Source organism: Amphibalanus amphitrite, unplaced genomic scaffold (assembly GCF_019059575.1).
Source record: "Amphibalanus amphitrite isolate SeventyFive unplaced genomic scaffold, NRLGWU_Aamphi_draft 000692F_arrow, whole genome shotgun sequence".
NCBI classification, from domain to species: Eukaryota; Metazoa; Arthropoda; class Thecostraca; order Balanomorpha; family Balanidae; genus Amphibalanus; species Amphibalanus amphitrite.
In genome coordinates, this window is record NW_024882186.1 from 92,805 (window position 1) to 111,083 (window position 18,279).

At 54.5% G+C, this 18,279-nt stretch overlaps 1 protein-coding gene across 1 annotated transcript in view; it reads right to left on the reverse strand.

The window, feature by feature from the left end:
- The window catches only part of LOC122364707 (dystrophin-like), a 141,557-nt gene that overhangs the window by 89,493 nt on the left and 33,785 nt on the right, over positions 1 to 18,279 (reverse strand). The window contains exons 22-32 of the mRNA XM_043335356.1: positions 16,993 to 17,127; positions 15,705 to 15,896; positions 15,268 to 15,411; positions 14,772 to 14,941; positions 9,798 to 9,977; positions 7,402 to 7,545; positions 5,712 to 5,856; positions 4,742 to 4,855; positions 4,309 to 4,467; positions 3,842 to 3,958; positions 2,611 to 2,767 (exon numbers count right to left, since the gene is read on the reverse strand). Coding sequence (XP_043191291.1) covers positions 2,611 to 2,767; positions 3,842 to 3,958; positions 4,309 to 4,467; positions 4,742 to 4,855; positions 5,712 to 5,856; positions 7,402 to 7,545; positions 9,798 to 9,977; positions 14,772 to 14,941; positions 15,268 to 15,411; positions 15,705 to 15,896; positions 16,993 to 17,127 — 1,657 coding nt within the window. The remainder of the gene's footprint in view (positions 1 to 2,610; positions 2,768 to 3,841; positions 3,959 to 4,308; positions 4,468 to 4,741; positions 4,856 to 5,711; positions 5,857 to 7,401; positions 7,546 to 9,797; positions 9,978 to 14,771; positions 14,942 to 15,267; positions 15,412 to 15,704; positions 15,897 to 16,992; positions 17,128 to 18,279) is intronic.

Below are 18,279 nucleotides of genomic sequence, written 5' to 3' on the forward strand. Positions count from 1 at the left end.
TAAAACCCCCGCCGATGGGATAGAAATAACGACGTCGGCGCCGCGGAACACCGTCGGGCACGAACCGACCCAAGTACTTTGATGATGATCCCATCAATTAGTGTTCTTCGTGCAGCTGACCCAACCACGCCACCGCCCACCGGCTGTTTGTGAACTATTCAGTCTGAAAATAGCTACTGCTATGTTTATCTGCACAGCAAACAACACACAGACGGGTGTAACTGCTAACAACAAGGTTACCTTCTTCTAACAGATTATTGTCGGCTGGACAGACCGACAGACGGGCAGAAGGACGGACGGGAACCACCCGTGTCGGTTGGTCTTTTCGTCATGCTGACGAGCGGGCTCGCCGGCTGTTAGTGTCACTCGGCACACACGTTAGCATCAGCCATCACTCGTCGCCGTCGCACGTGGCACGTGGCGGCACTCACGTGGCCCGGTGCGCAGCAGTTTGGACACGTATGAGCGCGGCTCCACGTGCACGATGGCAGCGGTGACGCGTTTCAGCGCTGCCGCCGCGGCAGCGAGACAGTCAGAGGGGGCGGAAGCGGTACACAGTGCAGTGAGCAGTCATAGGCGCGCGGCTCCGTATGGTACAATTGGCACAAAATACAGCATGGTACAAGATATAGCGAGAGGCAGGGAACGAGTATAAAACACAGGAGGCATGGATAGAAGGAGGCACAAACCGTATGGCACAGAAAATAGCGGGTGGCCGGAATGGAGGACAGAACATATATGGTACATAACATAGCTCATGGGAGGAACACAATAGCAGACACCCAGCAGATTATACAGCGGGCGGCCGGTCTCTTGTGGTACAGAGCACAGCGGGTAGCGACGACAGACACAAAAACAATGTCAGTCAGTCGCAGCCGGCTGACGCCATCTCCAAGGTCGCGCTCTTCAGAAAGGAGAGGAAAGGAGGCAGCTGCGGCGGTGGTGACAGCTCGGAGAGGCGCCATGGCGACCGGCGACTCTCAGGGACGGAGTGCCCGAGTTGACTCTGAACCGACCTTCACTCACATACTCCGCCTCCCTGACAGGCTCACAAAAACACCGTTCAATCCCCGCAGCCAACCCAAACACTGGCACACACTGATCAATGGTGTGATAACGGGCCGTTCAATTACCTGTCCGCTACACATTCACAGAGAACGTGACCAGCTGAACGCCCATATAAAACATGACGCATCGCCCCACAAAGCAATACCGATTTCGTACTGGGCAGTTCTAGGCTTTAGCAGCGCCTAAATTAGAAGCCAGCAGGGCAGTTTGCGCAGACGGTGTTGGGTAAGACCCCGGGGAAAGTTCAGCCAGTGGCCCCGGGGATAGTACAGCTAGTGACCCTGAAGATAATTCAGCCCCTTGCCGCGCGCCGGGGGCACAGCTAACCGTGTCTATAATCAGTCCTGGCCGAGGGTGGCCGGGGCAACGCGGGTCCACCGAGGCCCGTGACGCGGGGCGCGGTACTACTGCAGCAGGGTTGTCGCAGCAGTGCCGCACTACATGCCCCCTCAGCGCGCATTGCACATGGCTGGATCAGCCAAGGCGTTACGCTCAGCCAAACCGACCGCTAATGGCTACACATGAATGATACGAGCAACGCATGTACTATGACGGGGCCCAACCGACAACATCATACGACGAATAACGGTTTTACAAAGTACGCGCTATGGCGACTTAGCGCTAACATCAACAAATCAGCATACCTGTCCTGTAAACAGTGACCCCGTTTCCATGGGCATCACATCAATAAGGGCGTGTATAAATGCTATAGTTAGCTACTAATTACCATGGTAACTGTTTCCCCGTGACCATTGACAAATATTCCCCGATGTCACTATTGGGCTTCCTAGCATCGCGGCCTACCATGCTGCCGCCGTTTGCCTGTCGTGTCGGCGGCCGGTCCTGAGCGGATCATTAATCATATCCCATTCTTACCCAGACAGCACGTGCCTGTGTGCCAACTGGAGCGGCCACGGGGCCCGGCGGCTCGTCTGGACCACACACGATAGCTCAGTGGACCTGATGGACCATGTTAACACATAGTAACGCCATGGACCAACTAGAGTCTGAACCACACACAGTCGGTTCAAGGACCAAACGAACCAAAAGACCATGGTGTGGCTGGTCCACACACAGTAGACTAATGGGTCACCAGTACGGCTTACAATAGGTCACGACAGGCGCAGCGCTCGTTCATCCTATAGAGCCGCGCTGGGCTGACCAGGTAGCTCGTAACCCGCGGACGTGCGCTCTGGCCCCTCCCCCTGACCCGGGCCACTACGAGTTATGGTCTCCAACGTGCCGGATCGGCCCGACGAGTACCACGGCCGCGGCGTGGTTACTGATGATCGCAGGAATGGGTCGAATGAAACGACCGATACTCGCTACAGTCAGAGAGTTGAGAGGACACGACACGGGACTGGTCACTCACCCTCCCTGATTGAGGTCGGGTGAAACAGAGTGGATTCCACACAGGCCTGGTCCTTATCATTATTGACTGACACTTGGTCATTGAGAGGACACAACTCAGGTGTTTTTATTCACTGTTCTTGAATGACTCCTGACTGAGTATAGGGAAGCCACTCGGGTCGGATCACTCACCGTTTTTGATGGACGTCCGGTCGACGCGTCGGACCGGGGCGGCGGCGGCCGGCGAGGCGGGGGAGGTGGGAACGGCCGACGGCGTCACCGTCACCTGGCGGCCCTCGGACACCTCCTGCAGCTGACGCCACGACGCCTGCACGCCGTCCACGCGGCTCTGGAAATAGGGGGAGGCGAGTTTAGTGTGGGAATATGGGAGCTGGCCAGTCAGTGAGGGAAACAATCGGTCAGACACAGTGCTCCATCTCATGAGACGAGCTCAGCCAGTCAGTACGCACCCAACCCAATACCCATTACCCATCCTAGCATCGCTCTAAATCATCCAATGGCCTAATCCCACGGCAATTTCAATCAGCGGCCGGCGCTGTCCCTCCACGGAACACGGCCCCAGTGACCACTGCCGTCCGCAGCCGGGGCTGTAAAATCCGCTACAGAATCGGATTACAACGTCCCCATTATCCCACACCAGTGGTATAGCAGACCACTGAACAGAGCTCGACATCCTACAGGTTCCCGATGATTGAAAATAAATCAGAAAACTCGGTGGAGCGTGTTTAGCACGCCGACTGCATACCGCTCCACGATTTACGAGCTTCTGCACTTTACTTTGGCACCGAGTGAATGTTGGGGACATCAGTCACCCCCGAATGGTCCTTTCTGACTGGGATTGGCCATTATCCCGTGCCACCGAGAAGGCAGCTTTCAGCGCCTTGCGGCGAGCACAACATAAACAGGACGGTGGTCGACCGAATGGGCACGGCTCGGGGACGGGTGGCGGAACAGTTCAGCTCGGTCATATCTGACCGCACAGTTCAGGGCAAGCCTGACGGGATCGATACTACACAGGGTCTCTGAAGGGCGGTACATTTCAGGGCCAGTTTGAAAAAAAAAAACAAGTCGGTTTCCGAAACGAATATCTCGGCACAGCAGCCGCGTCAGCCAACGACTCCATGCGCTTCTATAACGGAGACATTCATAAATATGTAGGTATGCCATACGAATCAACACCGTCACAATACCCCTACGGTGCTTTCGTCTGTCGCACTATTTACCGCTGCACCCGAATGGTAAATAGGTAGGCCTCTCTTCATGTTTATGTTCTCCCCGTATCTGAGCTGGACGTCCTATCTATGAACCCCTGTCCCTCTAGTCCTGAGCCCATTGTCGCTGTATCTGTCCCTGTATGTCTTTAGAACTCCCCTCTCTCTGACCCCCTGTCCCTGTCTCTTACCTGGACGTCCTGGGCCACGGGCAGTCCGGCGGCGGCACACGACTCCTTCAGTCGCTCAAACTGATCCACCACCGAGCGCCACTCCTGCTGCTTTTCGCCCAGGTCAGCGGCCAGCAGCTGCGGGCACCGCGGAGAAATACGGTGTCACTGACTGACGCCTATACACGCTGATACTGACACATTGACACAGGGTATCTGATACTGACACACACCCATGTCGATGTCCAGCAGCCACGGACAACCGGCCGAGACGCGACAGGGCCACCGACGGGCGGTACTGACTGGCACACTTTGGCACATACCGACACACACTGACTCACTACGGCACTGACCCTAGCTGCAAAACTGACCTGCCAATTCTCGGTCCGCCGCTCCTGGTTCCACTCCGCCACGCCGTTCAGTCGCCGCTGTGACAATACCCACTGTGTAACTGACCCCCTGTGATACTGACCCCCTGCGACACTGACCTGCCGCTGCTCGGTGCGCCGCTCTGGGTCCCACTCTGCCACCCCGTTCAGTCGCCGCTGAGCCCAGTCGCCGAGCGCCGTCAGAGCCTGGTACAGCTTCTGGACGGCCGAGAGCTGCTGCTGCAGCCGCGTGCAGTGGCCCGGCAGCACAGAGCCCACCTGAAGCCGGAGGACGCAGCGGTCAGAGACGGGTCACCATAGGTGAAGGGCAGATCACCGGGGCATACAGGTAGGCCACAGGCGACAATATGGTTACAACGTGCACATTGCACAATGCACAGGTAAGTTACTAAATATCACGGCGGGTAACAAAAGATCACGGCAGGTCATTACAAGTCACTGGTCACCGGCGGCTTACACGCATACCCGACGGACGTAGCACTGTAAGCAATCTCGAATCACCGGGATGAGTGGATCGACCGGCGGTACTGACCTGTTCCAGACCGGCGGAGATTTTCTGAAGCTCGGCCAGCGGCCGGTACTTGCGCTCCGGCCAGGACAGCTTGTTGGCCAAGGTTTTCTTGTCGGGCAGCTCCGCCATGCGGGACTGTAATCGGGAGGGGAGGGGTCAGAGTGGACGATAGACGGCCGACATCGCGCTCCAGACGGCGCCGACACGAGGCAACAAACTTCAAACACAACAGAAACTCGGCCCGTGACTCGGCATTGTAATGGGAATGAAGACCGTACATCCTCCTCGAAATTAAATAGAAAAAGGAACGATATCCTCCCCTGGCCTCGGTAGCTCATAGTCATATCTGACGCCGAGAGAAGCTGAGCTTTGCAATAACTATATAACTGCATGGCACCCGGCGGCGAAACTCATCGCAGCCTCAGATAGCCAAAGGCGGCTCTATACAATACGTAAATTTGTCCCCGCGCCCATACAGTTCATCGCCCGGACTCCTCTCCATTCCGGTTTCGACGGACGTGGCGCTACATGAACCCACACTCCTATCCCCACTCCAGCCCTCATGCGCCCACCCGTTAATGCGACAGCCGGTCCCCACCCCTCAGGCACCGGCCCTGACTCCCCTCCCCCTCCCCCTCCTTCACGCCCAGCCCGCCCGGTCTGCCGCCGTCGGCTGCGATCGTCGCCGTCTGGCCCGACTCGGCGAATAATGCCGGCGGCGGCGGCGGCGTCACACTCAATGGGCGACTATTTCCGGACCGGACCGGCCCGGACCGACTCGACCGCTGACCGGGCGGCGCACCGAGACGCCGGGCCGCCGGAAAACAGTCGGCGCTAGGAATAAAACACGGCGCGCCTACTCAGTGACGGCCGGTTTGTCAGAATTTTAAAGATAGCCGTCACGGCTGCAATGTCTCTCCCCTCCCCACTCACAAACACACATGGTGAAGTGAGAGTGAAAGCCTCGCCACCTCACGAAGCGCCACCGTACCTGTGCCATGCTGTTGTTGACAATCAGCGCGCCCTCGTCACTGGGGTTGATCTGCTGTTGTGTCAGCGCCAGCACCGACTCGATCCAGCTCAGCAGCGCCGCCGTCTGCGTGTGCGCCTCCTGTTCGTCCTCCATTGTGGAGATTCTGTCGGGAAAGGTCGTCATGGGTCAATGAGTGACATATCGTGAGGATTCTACCGGAGAGAAAGGTCAGCACAAGTCACTGACCTTCGCACTTTGGTCATTCACTGTGGAGATTCTGAAGGAGACAGGATGGCATGGATCACACTAGGCTGTCTTGTCTTTTTATGTAGAGGTTTTTCTGGACTCCGAACATGGTTTAAAAATCGGAAGATTGCGGAATACGATCTGTACTCTGAAGTTCTGAGCACGGATGGACTCGGGGCGGCGGGACACCGGGCACACCAGGGAACATTGGAGTGCTGCTCGTCCCCACGGGACCACAGCCCGACGGATGTATGGGGCAGGTCAATGAATACAGGGCAACCTCTGTGACCGAGCCCATTCAAAAGACAGGGACAATATTGTGACTAAAATAGCGATGTAGCGGTATCGCACCCGGACCGCCAATGTTTCCGATGCTGCCTCGGTTATTGGACACGGGACAGACGCCAGACAGACGTGATATCTCTATCCCCTGTCCGCACTCAATAAAGCAGAGCAATATATGGCAGTCAGTGTCCGTAAAGGCCACCGCCCACGCCCGCCCGGTGGCGCACCAGAATGTGTAATATACGTGAGGAAGTCATACTGGCGTAGTTTAGGTTCCGCTTTGGCGCAGTTCATTTGCAACCCGAAATGAAAACGTTTTTCCATATTGTCCGAGATACGATACACTTTTCAAGTCAGCTCTATCGTCTCAAACATCAGACATAGCACCGTGTCCCGGGATAGCACATTACGTTCTCACCCCACTGCCTAACGCTCCTTTACAATGATGCGATCGCTCTCTGTGGGACGCAGAGAGGCCTAGCGGCGTGTCGAATGGGCGATGTCGTCCCTGGTTATTAGTCGCAGGACAGCGGCGAGCAGACGTCCTACTGGGAGCCGAACCAGCCTACAGGGACCCCCTCCCACCCCCCCCCCCCACCCCCACCCCCCGGCGTATGGGGCAGGACTGGGGAACGCCGGGCGGACCTGGCGCAGCTGTGTTACCGGTGGCCGACACAGCCGGTCCCAGCTGATTAGAACGGCCGCGCTGAACCAGCCCGTTTCCGTCCAGTGTTTGGTCGGCCGAGAGATTCGCCTCCCACCCGCCGGGAACTAATGTCAAATCGATACCTCCAATTCGGGTCCCAGCTGGGCCCTGAATGAGGAGCGCTCTAACCGACAGAGGGCTCCAGCCGCTTAGGTCCTCGAGGTGAGGTCTTCACAATATTTCCACAAGCTTCGGATAACACTCATATCCTGCGTCTATAAATGTGTGATAAGATAGGCTTCGAATATGAAATAATTTGGATAGGCAGTCCTCTATTTTACAATTAGCTTTCGTATGAAACACCATCAATTGTGCTGCGTTTGAATTGTGCAGAAAATTTGTATATAAAAAGGCAATGCATCATGCAAGTGCATAAGTTGGAATTGTTTTGCTCCAAGTACGGAATGTTGTGTGCATCGTTGCTGGGATCAGTGCCGGTGTCTGTGTCAGTGTCGCATATCATCGCCGTACCGTTCGCGTCGAGCGGCCAGCTCTGCCAGCACGCCCTTCCAGCGTTTGTTGAGGTTCTCGATCTTCTCCAGGAAGTTGGTGGCCTCAGCCGCCGACAGTCCTCCGATCACCTCTCTGCTGGCCGACGAGATGGCCGTGTACACACTGTCGGAGAGGAGAGGGCGGGTCAAGTGGGGTCGTAACAGGTCAATGATACAGGTACAACAGGTCATCGCAGGTCGACACTGAGTGAACATGTCGTACACCGGGAAAGATACAGTGGTCAGATACTAGATCGTAAAGTCAGAACATGTCACCAACAACAGATCAGGGTACACCGAACGACCAGCAAATCAGAGACACGGGGACAGAAGGCCACACTTAGTCCGGTTGCAGAGCGCCGTCCGTTCCCCAGTCTTTCTCCGCGCCGCCGGGCCTAAGCGTCGCTTCACCGACCGCTGAACGTCACCAGGGCGTGGGTGGCTGGCCCGCCGGCACCGTGGCCAGTCGGAGCGTTCCGCGCCGTTTATTTGGACCAAACCGGTCGCGTTTCGCGATGCGTTCGCTTCCCTCGGCCCCCGGGGCAGGCGGCTGTTTTAGCGAACTACCAACGTCGGCGCAGAATATGTTAGAAGAACCCATAACACTCGCAACCAACAGTCACGACCCAGGCGGGCCAGTTGCATCAGCCAGATGCATTCAGGAGAAATGGTAATGGAGGAAAAAACATCAGCCGGACACATTCAGGCGAAAGAGTAATGGAGAAAAACGCGCGACACACCACCGTGCTAGGCGCTACGCAATATCAGCCACTTGCGTTTGTCGTGCTGGTGGCTTGATTAATTAGACCAAGAAGAGCGGGGTTACGGGACACTCTGCATTAGCGAGAGCCGATGTCGGGTTCCACGTACGAAGCTCGGCCGGGCGAAACATCTGCCCTTGTCCTCAGCTCAGCGGTCGTGTGAGAAATTACACACCAGAAATAGTTTCAGCGCAGCGCCGGCCGGCCCGTGCTAATTTCCTCTCCCAACCGCCGTAAATACGTCAGTACCCACTTATCATTAAAGCCCAACTCGGGGCGAATTTCCGCTGCGGCTGTCGGCGCCGCCACAGCGGGAGGTTCCACCCCACCCTCTCACCACCGGCGGGGAGGCACGAGTGTCTCCAGCGTCCAATAACCGGCCAATGGCAGCGACACTTATCCGGGCGCAGCTGCAATGGGCGGCCGACACTCGGGCGAGACCGTGTCACACGAGGAGGGACACAGGGCGAGCGACGGGGTCGGTCCATGGGAAGGCTGCAGATGAGCTGGGAGGCCAGAGTGGGAATGAAATGGAAGTGGCTGGATATTGCGCATTTCGGCAGCACAATATTTTTTTTTCCTAACAAGAGTCAACGAGATAAAAACTCGAAATCATGAGAGGGACGAACAACCACTACCAGCAATAGCATTTATGCATCGTAAGATTTGTGTGCCAAACTGGTTCATGGACAATCGAGTCATCAACTTACATAAGCAACGACCAAAAAAGCCTGAGTTGGACGGCTTTTCCTCGGTAAATCGTGATGAACCAATGAGATTCGGAATATGTATGCCGAATGTGAGGAGCAAATGAGCTGACAGTTGCTTGGTGTTGGTAATAGCACACTCTTGGAATGAATGAATGAATGAATGAATGAATGAATGAATGAATGAATGGACTGTCTCCCTCCATAAGTTTGCTTGCGGTGAATGCCACTGGTCCGAGACGCCAATGTCCTGACCGCAAAGCAGTGCCCCGAACAGCTCGGTCGTCAGCGTACCGCGGACGACCGGCGGTCGCCCGGCGGTTCTCGCATGCCGGCACGGTCAGGTCGAGTGACGGTCGACAAAGTTGGTCCAAATGTCGGCCGCTCGCCGTGGCAGGTGGGCGGTGGTGGCAGGACGGGTGAAAATGTCAGCGGTGGTGGCCGGGACAGCGACACATGGCGCCACACGGGGCCGGGGCAGGTGGCTAGACCAACTCGTAAAATAACCTCCACCGATCAGCTGCAGAAATGCCGTCAATACTCGTCATATTGTGGCGATATGTTTGACTGGGCCGATCAATGGTTCAGTCTCCGCGGAACGCTCAATATCGGCACTGGATGGAGCGGATGACAGAACTGCTCATACCGACAGCATGAGGGGCGGCCACAGTACATCGCTGGCACCAGAGGCGTCATCCATCATCCACAGTCACAGAGAGGAGAAACATCACAATCCCGGATGGCCGGGTCACCTGAGCCAACTTAGAATTAAAGCCGATATAGTCACCAGGTCACACATAACTACGGAAAAACCCTAACAGAATACGCGCGCTGCATCCCGCGTACACACTCACCCAACAATCAAATGCCGCCCGTATCAGTCGACCGACCGGAGGGCGCGCACTCACTTGTGTTTGATGGTGACCTGTTTCTCGAGCTCCTTCTGTGCGGCGCGCAGCTGCGGGATCTCTGCCGTGCCCAGGGAGCGGGTCTCGGCGATACGCGCCTCGGCTGTGACCAGCCACTGGCCAAACTCGTGCATGTTGTCCTGCAGCAGGCGCCACGTCTCCCGGCACCGGGCCATGTTGCTGCGGATATAATATGACGGTCAGAACGGTCGGGGCAGGGCAAAACGGGACACTACTTTCATGAAATGAAAACATGTATTCAACATCCCCAGCAAACATTAAAGTAGGTGTTTAAAATTCGCGCGGCGGCAGTCCGAGAGAGCTGGCTACAGTGACCCACCCGACACAGAAATGTCCGCTTAGTTTGGCCACATGGGGACGCTACCGGATGGTGGCGGCCCACCCCATATAACCACACGGCAGTCGAGTGCGACGACCTTGCGTATAACTTTAACACTCAGATCCCCGCGGTCATATCAGCGGATATGGTCAGCCATCACACAATAATCGTCTCAGTGGGAGTCCAGACCCCGGTCTGACAGCGCCATCTCTGAGACGGTTCAGTAGGTTCAACTTCTGATAGCGATCGTAACAACCGCTGAGAGGTGAATGGTTGTCCTAACCGAGACCTGACACTCATTTGCCCCGCTTCTGTCCACCCCTTACACACATTTTCCGTTCATGGACCGAAGACATATCCCCGCTCCTTTTTTCAGATTCAGATTCATTGTATTCACGTTAAATCCGCTATTGCGGCTTTTCATCAACGTAACGTCAAACGTTAAAAAGAGTTGACATAGCAAAACATACACACAATTCAAGCACAAGCACACACATGCATACAAGTCAATCATTCAGTTTGAATCACGCCCCAGCAAGTAGCGTTTCACGGCGGTTTTGAATGCTGGACGACCATTGTAACGGTGCATGAATTCGTTGTACTCCGAGACACCGCTATACAAAAGTTGCCGCCTGCCTGCCTCTGTTCGAATTCGTGGCAGCCTGAACCGGTTCGCATTTCGCGTGTTGTGACCCTGGTCGGACGCTCTGTCCAACTTGCTTGCCATCGCAGTCGGCTGTTGTGTCTCCACAATGCGGTGTACAGAGCACATTCGATGATACAGGGCCATGTCTGGTGCAGTGAGCCACTGCAGATCGCGTAACACATCCGACACTCTGTCATATTTCCTCCGCCCGCTCACAACTCGCGCGCAAAAATTCAGTATTTTCTGAACGCGGTGCAACTCCGTAGCACCACAGGTACCGTAAACAGCGATGCAGTAGCGGAGTCGGGAAACAACGAGCGAGGGGACAATGGGCACGATTACGTGGGGCGGCAGAACGTGTTTTGCGTGGTTTAAAGCTAATAATGTCCCGGTGGATCTAGAGACGAGGCGACTGACATGGTCGTGAAATGATAGGTGCTTATCCATGACAATGCCCAGGTTAGTAACCCAGTCGGACTCACGGATGGTCGTGCCGGCGAAATTCACACTGATAGTTGGCATGCCTTTCAGCATCTGACGCGTTCCCAAGACGATGAGCTGACTTTTTGCTGCGTTGACCTTCATGTCGTGGGCGCAAAACCATGCGTATAGGGTAGACAAAGCCTGTTCAGCAGTGCATATTAGTTGTTCAAGGTCTGCACGTTTTCCCGTGACGAGAAGCTGCGTGTCGTCGGCAAATTGCAATGTTGACACCTGGTACATGAAGACACATATCATTCACGAAGATCGAGTACAGGAGACAACTCAGTGAACCGCCCTGAAAAACGCCAGTCGTTATGGGGAGGGATTTTGACATAACTGAGGAACCCTCGGCGTTGCGGATCATCACTTGTTGTGTATGACCGCTCAGATAATTTCTAAACCAAGTGGTGTCCATGTTATACAGGCTCAACTTCTCTAAAATTTTCTCGTGATTGATGACATCAAAGCATTTTGATAGGTCAAGCAAAATCAGGATAGATATTTCGCCTTGGTCCATCGCCTTGAAAATCCTGTCAGTCGCCAAAATCGCCAGAAAAACCATGTCAGCATCTCATTTGTTATGTCGTTTGCACCAAAGGCTCCAGCAAGAAAGAGTGCGGTGCTGAACTACCATAAAGCCAATTATGAAGATATGAGGGAAGCACTTAACATGGATTGGCAAGGATTGTTTGAAGGTAAATCTGTGCAGGAGATGGCAGATAAACTTGAACAAACGATCGCGGATCTGATAGAAGAGCATGTGCCCAAGGTTGATCCTAACAAAAAATCGAAAAGGGGATATCCCCTCTGGATGAATCGAAATGCTCTGAGGATGGTGAAGAAGAAACAGCACGCCTGGATTCGTTTTTTGAACACTAAAGATGTCTCTGATTACCAGAGCTATGTTAAGGCAAGAAACGAAGCTACTCACGCGACAAGGAAAGCAAGGCGGGAATTTGAGTCGAAACTGGCTAAAGAAGTAAAAGGTAACCATAAAGTGTTTTGGAACTATGTCAACCGCCGTAGGAAGTCGAGATGCGGTGTATCTGACTTACGCAGTGCTAATGGAGAACTCACGAGTAATGACAAGCACAAAGCTGACATATTGAACCAGCAATACGCGAGCGTGTTTACAAAGGAGGACGTATCATCAATTCCAACTATAGCATCGAAGCCCTTGGAGTCAGAGATGGAAGTTACAATAACTGTTCAGAGAGTTAATGCCATGTTGAAGACACTTAAGGTCGATAAATCACCAGGCCCGGACAAGTTACACCCTCGTGTATTACAGGAACTTGCGGACCAGCTTGCGCCACCATCACGGCATTATTTAGAAAAAGCGTTGAAACTGGGGAAATTCCCCTGCAGTGGAAGCTGGCGATCGTCACACCGATCTTTAAGAAGGGTGACAAAAGTGATCCTGCAAATTACCGACCAGTTTCATTGACATCAATACTATGTAAGCTTTTGGAGAGGATAATTGGCGAAGACATCATTACGCACCTGAAGACAAATAACTTTATCGCTCATCAACAGCATGGCTTCATCACGGGAAAATCCACGGTCACAAACCTACTGGAAGCACTTGATGTTTGGACAGAAGCGCTTAGTCACAAGTTACCTGTGGATGTTGTATTTTTAGACTATGCCAAAGCCTTCGACACTGTGCCCCATGAACGGCTTCTGGCCCAGGTCAAGGCTCTGGGAGTCGATGATGTAACATGCCAATGGATAAGGAGCTTCCTCACTGGCAGACAGCAGAGGGTGAAAGTAAATGGATCGCTTTCAGATTGGGGGAATGTAACGAGCGGGGTGCCACAGGGCTCAGTCCTCGGACCTCTCTTGTTCTCTATGTTTGTTTGTGACATTCCCGACCTGTTAAATTGTTTCATTTCCATGTTTGCCGACGATACGAAAGTCTATCAAGTCGTCAACGAGTCTGATGATTCAAATGGCTTACAAGAGGACATAAACTCTATACAGGATTGGGCAAGAACAATGCAGATGCTATTCCATCCACTGAAGTGCAAGGTCATGCATCTAGGATCAAATAATCCTGAAAAAGAATATACTATGACTACTATAGATGGAGACAATCACACTCTGGAAGCAGTCAGTGAAGAAAAAGACCTAGGAGTTACTATTGACAAGAAACTATCATTTTCAAAACATGTCATGAACCAGGTTAACAAGGCCAATAGAATTCTCGGAGTCATCAAACATACCTTTGCAAACATTGACAGTGATGTCTTTCAAGCCTTGTACAAGAGCATCGTGAGACCCCATCTTGAGTATGCCGCTGTTATATGGAGCCCCAAATTTAAGAAGGATAAAGACGCACTCGAGCAGGTGCAACGGCGGGCAACGAGACTGGTGAAGGGGCTGTCTCACCTGTCATACTCAGATCGTCTCAGAAGCCTCAATTTGCCTACCCTTGAATTCCGAAGGCAAAGATCAGATATTATCGAGACATTCAAAATCTTAAAAGGCTTCGACACGGTGAACTACCAAAGAGAGTGCTCGTGTTGTCGCAACAGCATGTTCAAGAACTCTCTTAGCCGTACCACCCGAAGTCATGGTCAAAAGCTGCAGGTTCAGCATCAGTTGGGACCTAGGAAAGCCTTCTTCGCGGCACGAGTGACTCGGGCGTGGAACAAGCTGTCTAGGAACACTATTGAAGCACCAAATGTCGATGTTTTTAAGTTCAGACTTGGGAAAGAATGGAAGGACCACCCCGACAAGTTTAACTACAACTTCTCCTACTAATGCTCAACAGTGGCCACTCATCGTATTAACAACAGTAGCTACTGTCACTAACAACAGTGGTCGTCATTTTAAGGCGACAACAAGCATGGCAGCCAACTCGTCTTCATCAGAAGAGGAGGAGGCGCCTCTTGAGTAAAGGGTCTTATTACTCGAAAGGGTATCTAATGACCTTTACTTAAGGTAAATACTTAAGGTAATCACAGCTAACGCTGTCTCGGTGGACCTGTTGCGGCGATAACCGTGCTGAGCATCGGTAAACAGTTGATGCTCATTGAAAAATTCCGTGACTTGTGATTGTACGATACGCTCTACGATTTTCATGACCCCTGGTAGTAAAAGATATTGGCCGAGTGTTGCGTGGATCAGTGCTATCGGAACCCTTTGGTATGGGCACCACCAGCGCGTGTTTCCACGCACTGGGTACGATTCCAGTTTCAAGACAGCTATTAATAATGTCGAGGAGAATATAGCCTACACCATCGAAAAAGCGTCTTAACATGTCGACACTAATGCCATCGACACTAAATGCCTTTGTGCCTCCTGTGGCTGTGCCTCTCCTGTCTACCGCTGCCTCCTGTCTACCGCTGCGCCACTTTCAGTATTCCCCGCTCCCTTGCCCCACCTCTTATTCTCCGTCCACCCATACCTCCCCTAATATCCCTTCTCTACCTGTGCCTCTTCTGTCTAGTGTCTACTGTCTACCGTAGCTATACGTGTATCTCTTTCTTCTCCTCCTCACCTGTGCCTCTCCTGATAGCCCTGCTGCAGCCGTCGCCAGTCGTCGCGCAGTTTATCGGCCGCCCGCTGCGCCATCTGCCGCTGCGCCGAGTCAGCGGAGGTCAGCGAGCCCAGGTCGGTGAGCAGCTCCGAGACGCGCGGCTCCAGCGCGTCAATCGCCGCGCGGATACTCTGTCGCAGAGAGTACAGGTCAGATGTAAAACGGAGGAGGGCGGAGGGCAGAGTTCAGCAGCAGACCAACCACCACAACCGATAGCCTAATAACGCTGTGCATTAGTTCTGTTATCGGTGTGGCAGCGAGAAAACATGGAAACAACACACTGAAAACCAGGTGTAGTCTTCAAACCCTCCAACGTCATCGCTCATGAGACGTCTACTTATAGATAACTGCCTTTGAACGACGTGAACAAGGCTCCAGCGAAGCGTCTGTGATGTGCTTCTCAAAAGATCGACCGGACACCTATTGTAGACCCCAGCAACCCCAGCCACCGTCTCACCTTGAGTGCCTCCTCCCTGGCGTTGAACCGTTCGTACTGTCGGACTCCGAGGGGCGCAGAGGCCAGCTGACGCTGCACCGTGGCCACCGCCTCGCGGACGGTGGAGACGCGAGCGGCGAACGCGGCCGCCGGGCTGGGCGCCGTCTGCCGGAGGGGAGGGGAACAGTCGGTGTGGGGCAGTACCACAGGCAGTACCACGACGACTAACAACAGAGTATACAGTTAGCAGAGCGACTCCGGCTGGACGGCAAACTGCCGCCACAGTCTCAGAGTAGCCGAACATCTTTCATGTTGTCAGACTGTCACTGTCCCCTGGAGATTAGAGACAAAAAGTGCATCCAGATTCCAGACACAAAGAAAGGGCTATTCCACCTGTAAGACAGAGCACAGGCTGATGTGGTACTCCTCTCTGACCCCTTCCGCTGACTCCGTCTCACCTTGGGGTCGATGTTTTTACCGTCCATAAGTTTCTGGTACTGTTTGCAGCGGTCCTGGGCGGCCTTCCAGCGTTTGCTGAGGTCGTCCAGGATGGCGGCCAGCTTCTCTCGGTCCTGCCCGGTGAGGTCAGCCGTCTCCCAACGCACCGACTCGAGCTCCACGCCGCGCTCGCTGATCTCCTCCTGCAGCGCCTGCGTGAGTGAGGGCACAGAGGGTTAGAACAGTGTGACAGTAGGGCTGGGCTAGGCAGGACAGGCCAGAATAGGATAGGGATGGGAAAGGCAGGGCAGGACAGATTAGAAGTGGACGGGATAAAGCTGGACAGGTCAGCGCAACGCAACAGAGACATAGTACATACAGCGCACTCCAGAAAAAGACAGTTTTCTCCAGAGTAGATTGGATTCCAGTTTTGACATCGCACCGCCCGAGCTCGGACATTCGACGCCTGAGACTAAAGTGCGCCTAAAACCCCACATGGACTTAGCACGATCGCCGAGCTCAATTTGCTCGTGTCACCGCCCCCACCTCCATCAGGCCCATATCTGACTGCATCCATCGTGCTCACCCAGCCCACTGGACTCCGTGACCGACCCAGCGTCCCTAGTGGCAGGTCACCGGTGCGCCGTCCCAAAAATGGAGCCACCCGTCACGTTATCAACACTAAACAGCACTCATTACCATATGACCCCACAGGAGGCGGATCCCTGCCAGCCCTATCAGACTGATGTGAAACGACACGTCCATATTTGAACCTCAATGGAATATTGAGTAGAGGCAATACCGCGACGGGTTATTTCGGGGACGAAGCTCTGAATGTGGTCTGGGGATGAAAAAGTGGGCGTATAAGCTCGGGGCGCCAGACTGGCGACATGAAAAGAGGTGCGCAACAGCCCCGCTACCTTACCTGTCTGTGTAGGGAATGGTGAGTGGTCTGAGGTAAACTCGGGGGGAGGCCAGGGATGGTACGGCTCTCGCGAGATTAAGCGGTAGGTTTTGCACTTTTACATTTCCGGTTATATCTCAGAAACTAATCGATCTACAATGAAGCCATTTTTACACGATCGTGGCCGGCTTGTGAACCAACAAGTCGATCGCATCTTCAACACTTAAAAGCTTAAGACGACGAAGATATAGCCTGAAGTACACTAAATTTTCTAGGTGCAAAACCTACCGCTAAAACCCGCGAGACCTGTACTTTGCTGAGGAAAATGAGCCGGGCGATACTATCTCCTGAGGTGGGGTCAGGAGCGCTCCTGACCTGGCCGCACACCAGGTTCGCCCCAGTACCTTCTGCTGAGCGAGGTCGTTGTTGGCTGCCTCCAGGCGGGCATTGACCTGCAGCAGCCAGCGCTCTATGTCCTCCAGCTGGTGTTTGCAGGAGCGGCTGATGGAGTCCAGACGCTGGTACGTCAGCCGGCGGACCTGAAACAGCAGGGGAAGGTCAGGTCAGCTGGCGCACAGAAATCAGTCAGCCTCTGGCCGACGCACATAAGGCAGCCGCATCAGGTCAGGTCAGGTCAGGTCAGGTCAGGTTGGAGACAGCTGAGGCCATCCCGCGCACCAGGTGAAACACTTACGTCGCTAAAACCAGCGACGACAAGGTGGGAATCTGCTCAGACAAGTAGCGCCGTAGAGGCAAAGGTCTCTTGGACATGACAGGTCAAAGTATACTACCACCAACCTATCGGACTAACGGGGCGGCCCGCCAGAACCTAGCGCGATTAACACGTCCACAGCCCAGCACGACTGGCTGGCAGATCAAACGGTCTCAGGTGGCACGTCATCCATCAAAGCCGCACGACAGACGTCTTAGGTCAGAGTCTGAACCCCGAGTGGCACCTGGCGCCGGCGGCGGGAGTTTCTGGGAGGGAGGCCGCACCGCGCCAGAGGCGATGCCACCGCCGGGTTAAGCAGAGTTGAACAAAAGACGGTGCGCTACTTTACCGCAAACTTAGCAGCAGATGACAATGAAAGGCGATACCAGGACGAAGGCTAGAACTGCACTGGCCGTCCAGTAGATGAACACTGAGCAGCCAATACACCGCTGTTCAGCGACGATTCAGCGATACCTGGACACAGGCACAAACCGAACTGAGAGCCCGCATCAACACCAGCACCGAATCCCCTCCTCGCTCACCAAAACGCACACAACTCTCAGTTCACCCTCACACACCTCTCTCAGTCAGCCCGCGGTCGCTACCGCCCGGTGTCACCGTCCCGTCCCGTCCGCGGCCCGACTGGCCGCAGTCCGCCGGTCTCGGCGCGCACACGGCGCGGCCACCGGAGGCTCACATTGCAGTGGAACGCCGGAGGAGGCGCGGCGAGGGCGCGAGGAATCCGCCGCCGCTGCCAGCCGCGGATGACGGCCGGCCGCGCGACGCTGACGGACCGACGGCGGAAGCTGACGGAAAAACGGACGGAGGGAAGAGCGCTGACGGAATAACGGACCAGTAATGGTGGGATAAAGGACCAACGCTGACGGGATAACGGGTCAACGCTGACGGGATAACGAGCCGACGGGCCGATGGAACTGACGCTGACGGAAAGACGGACAGAAGGGACGGAGCTGACGGA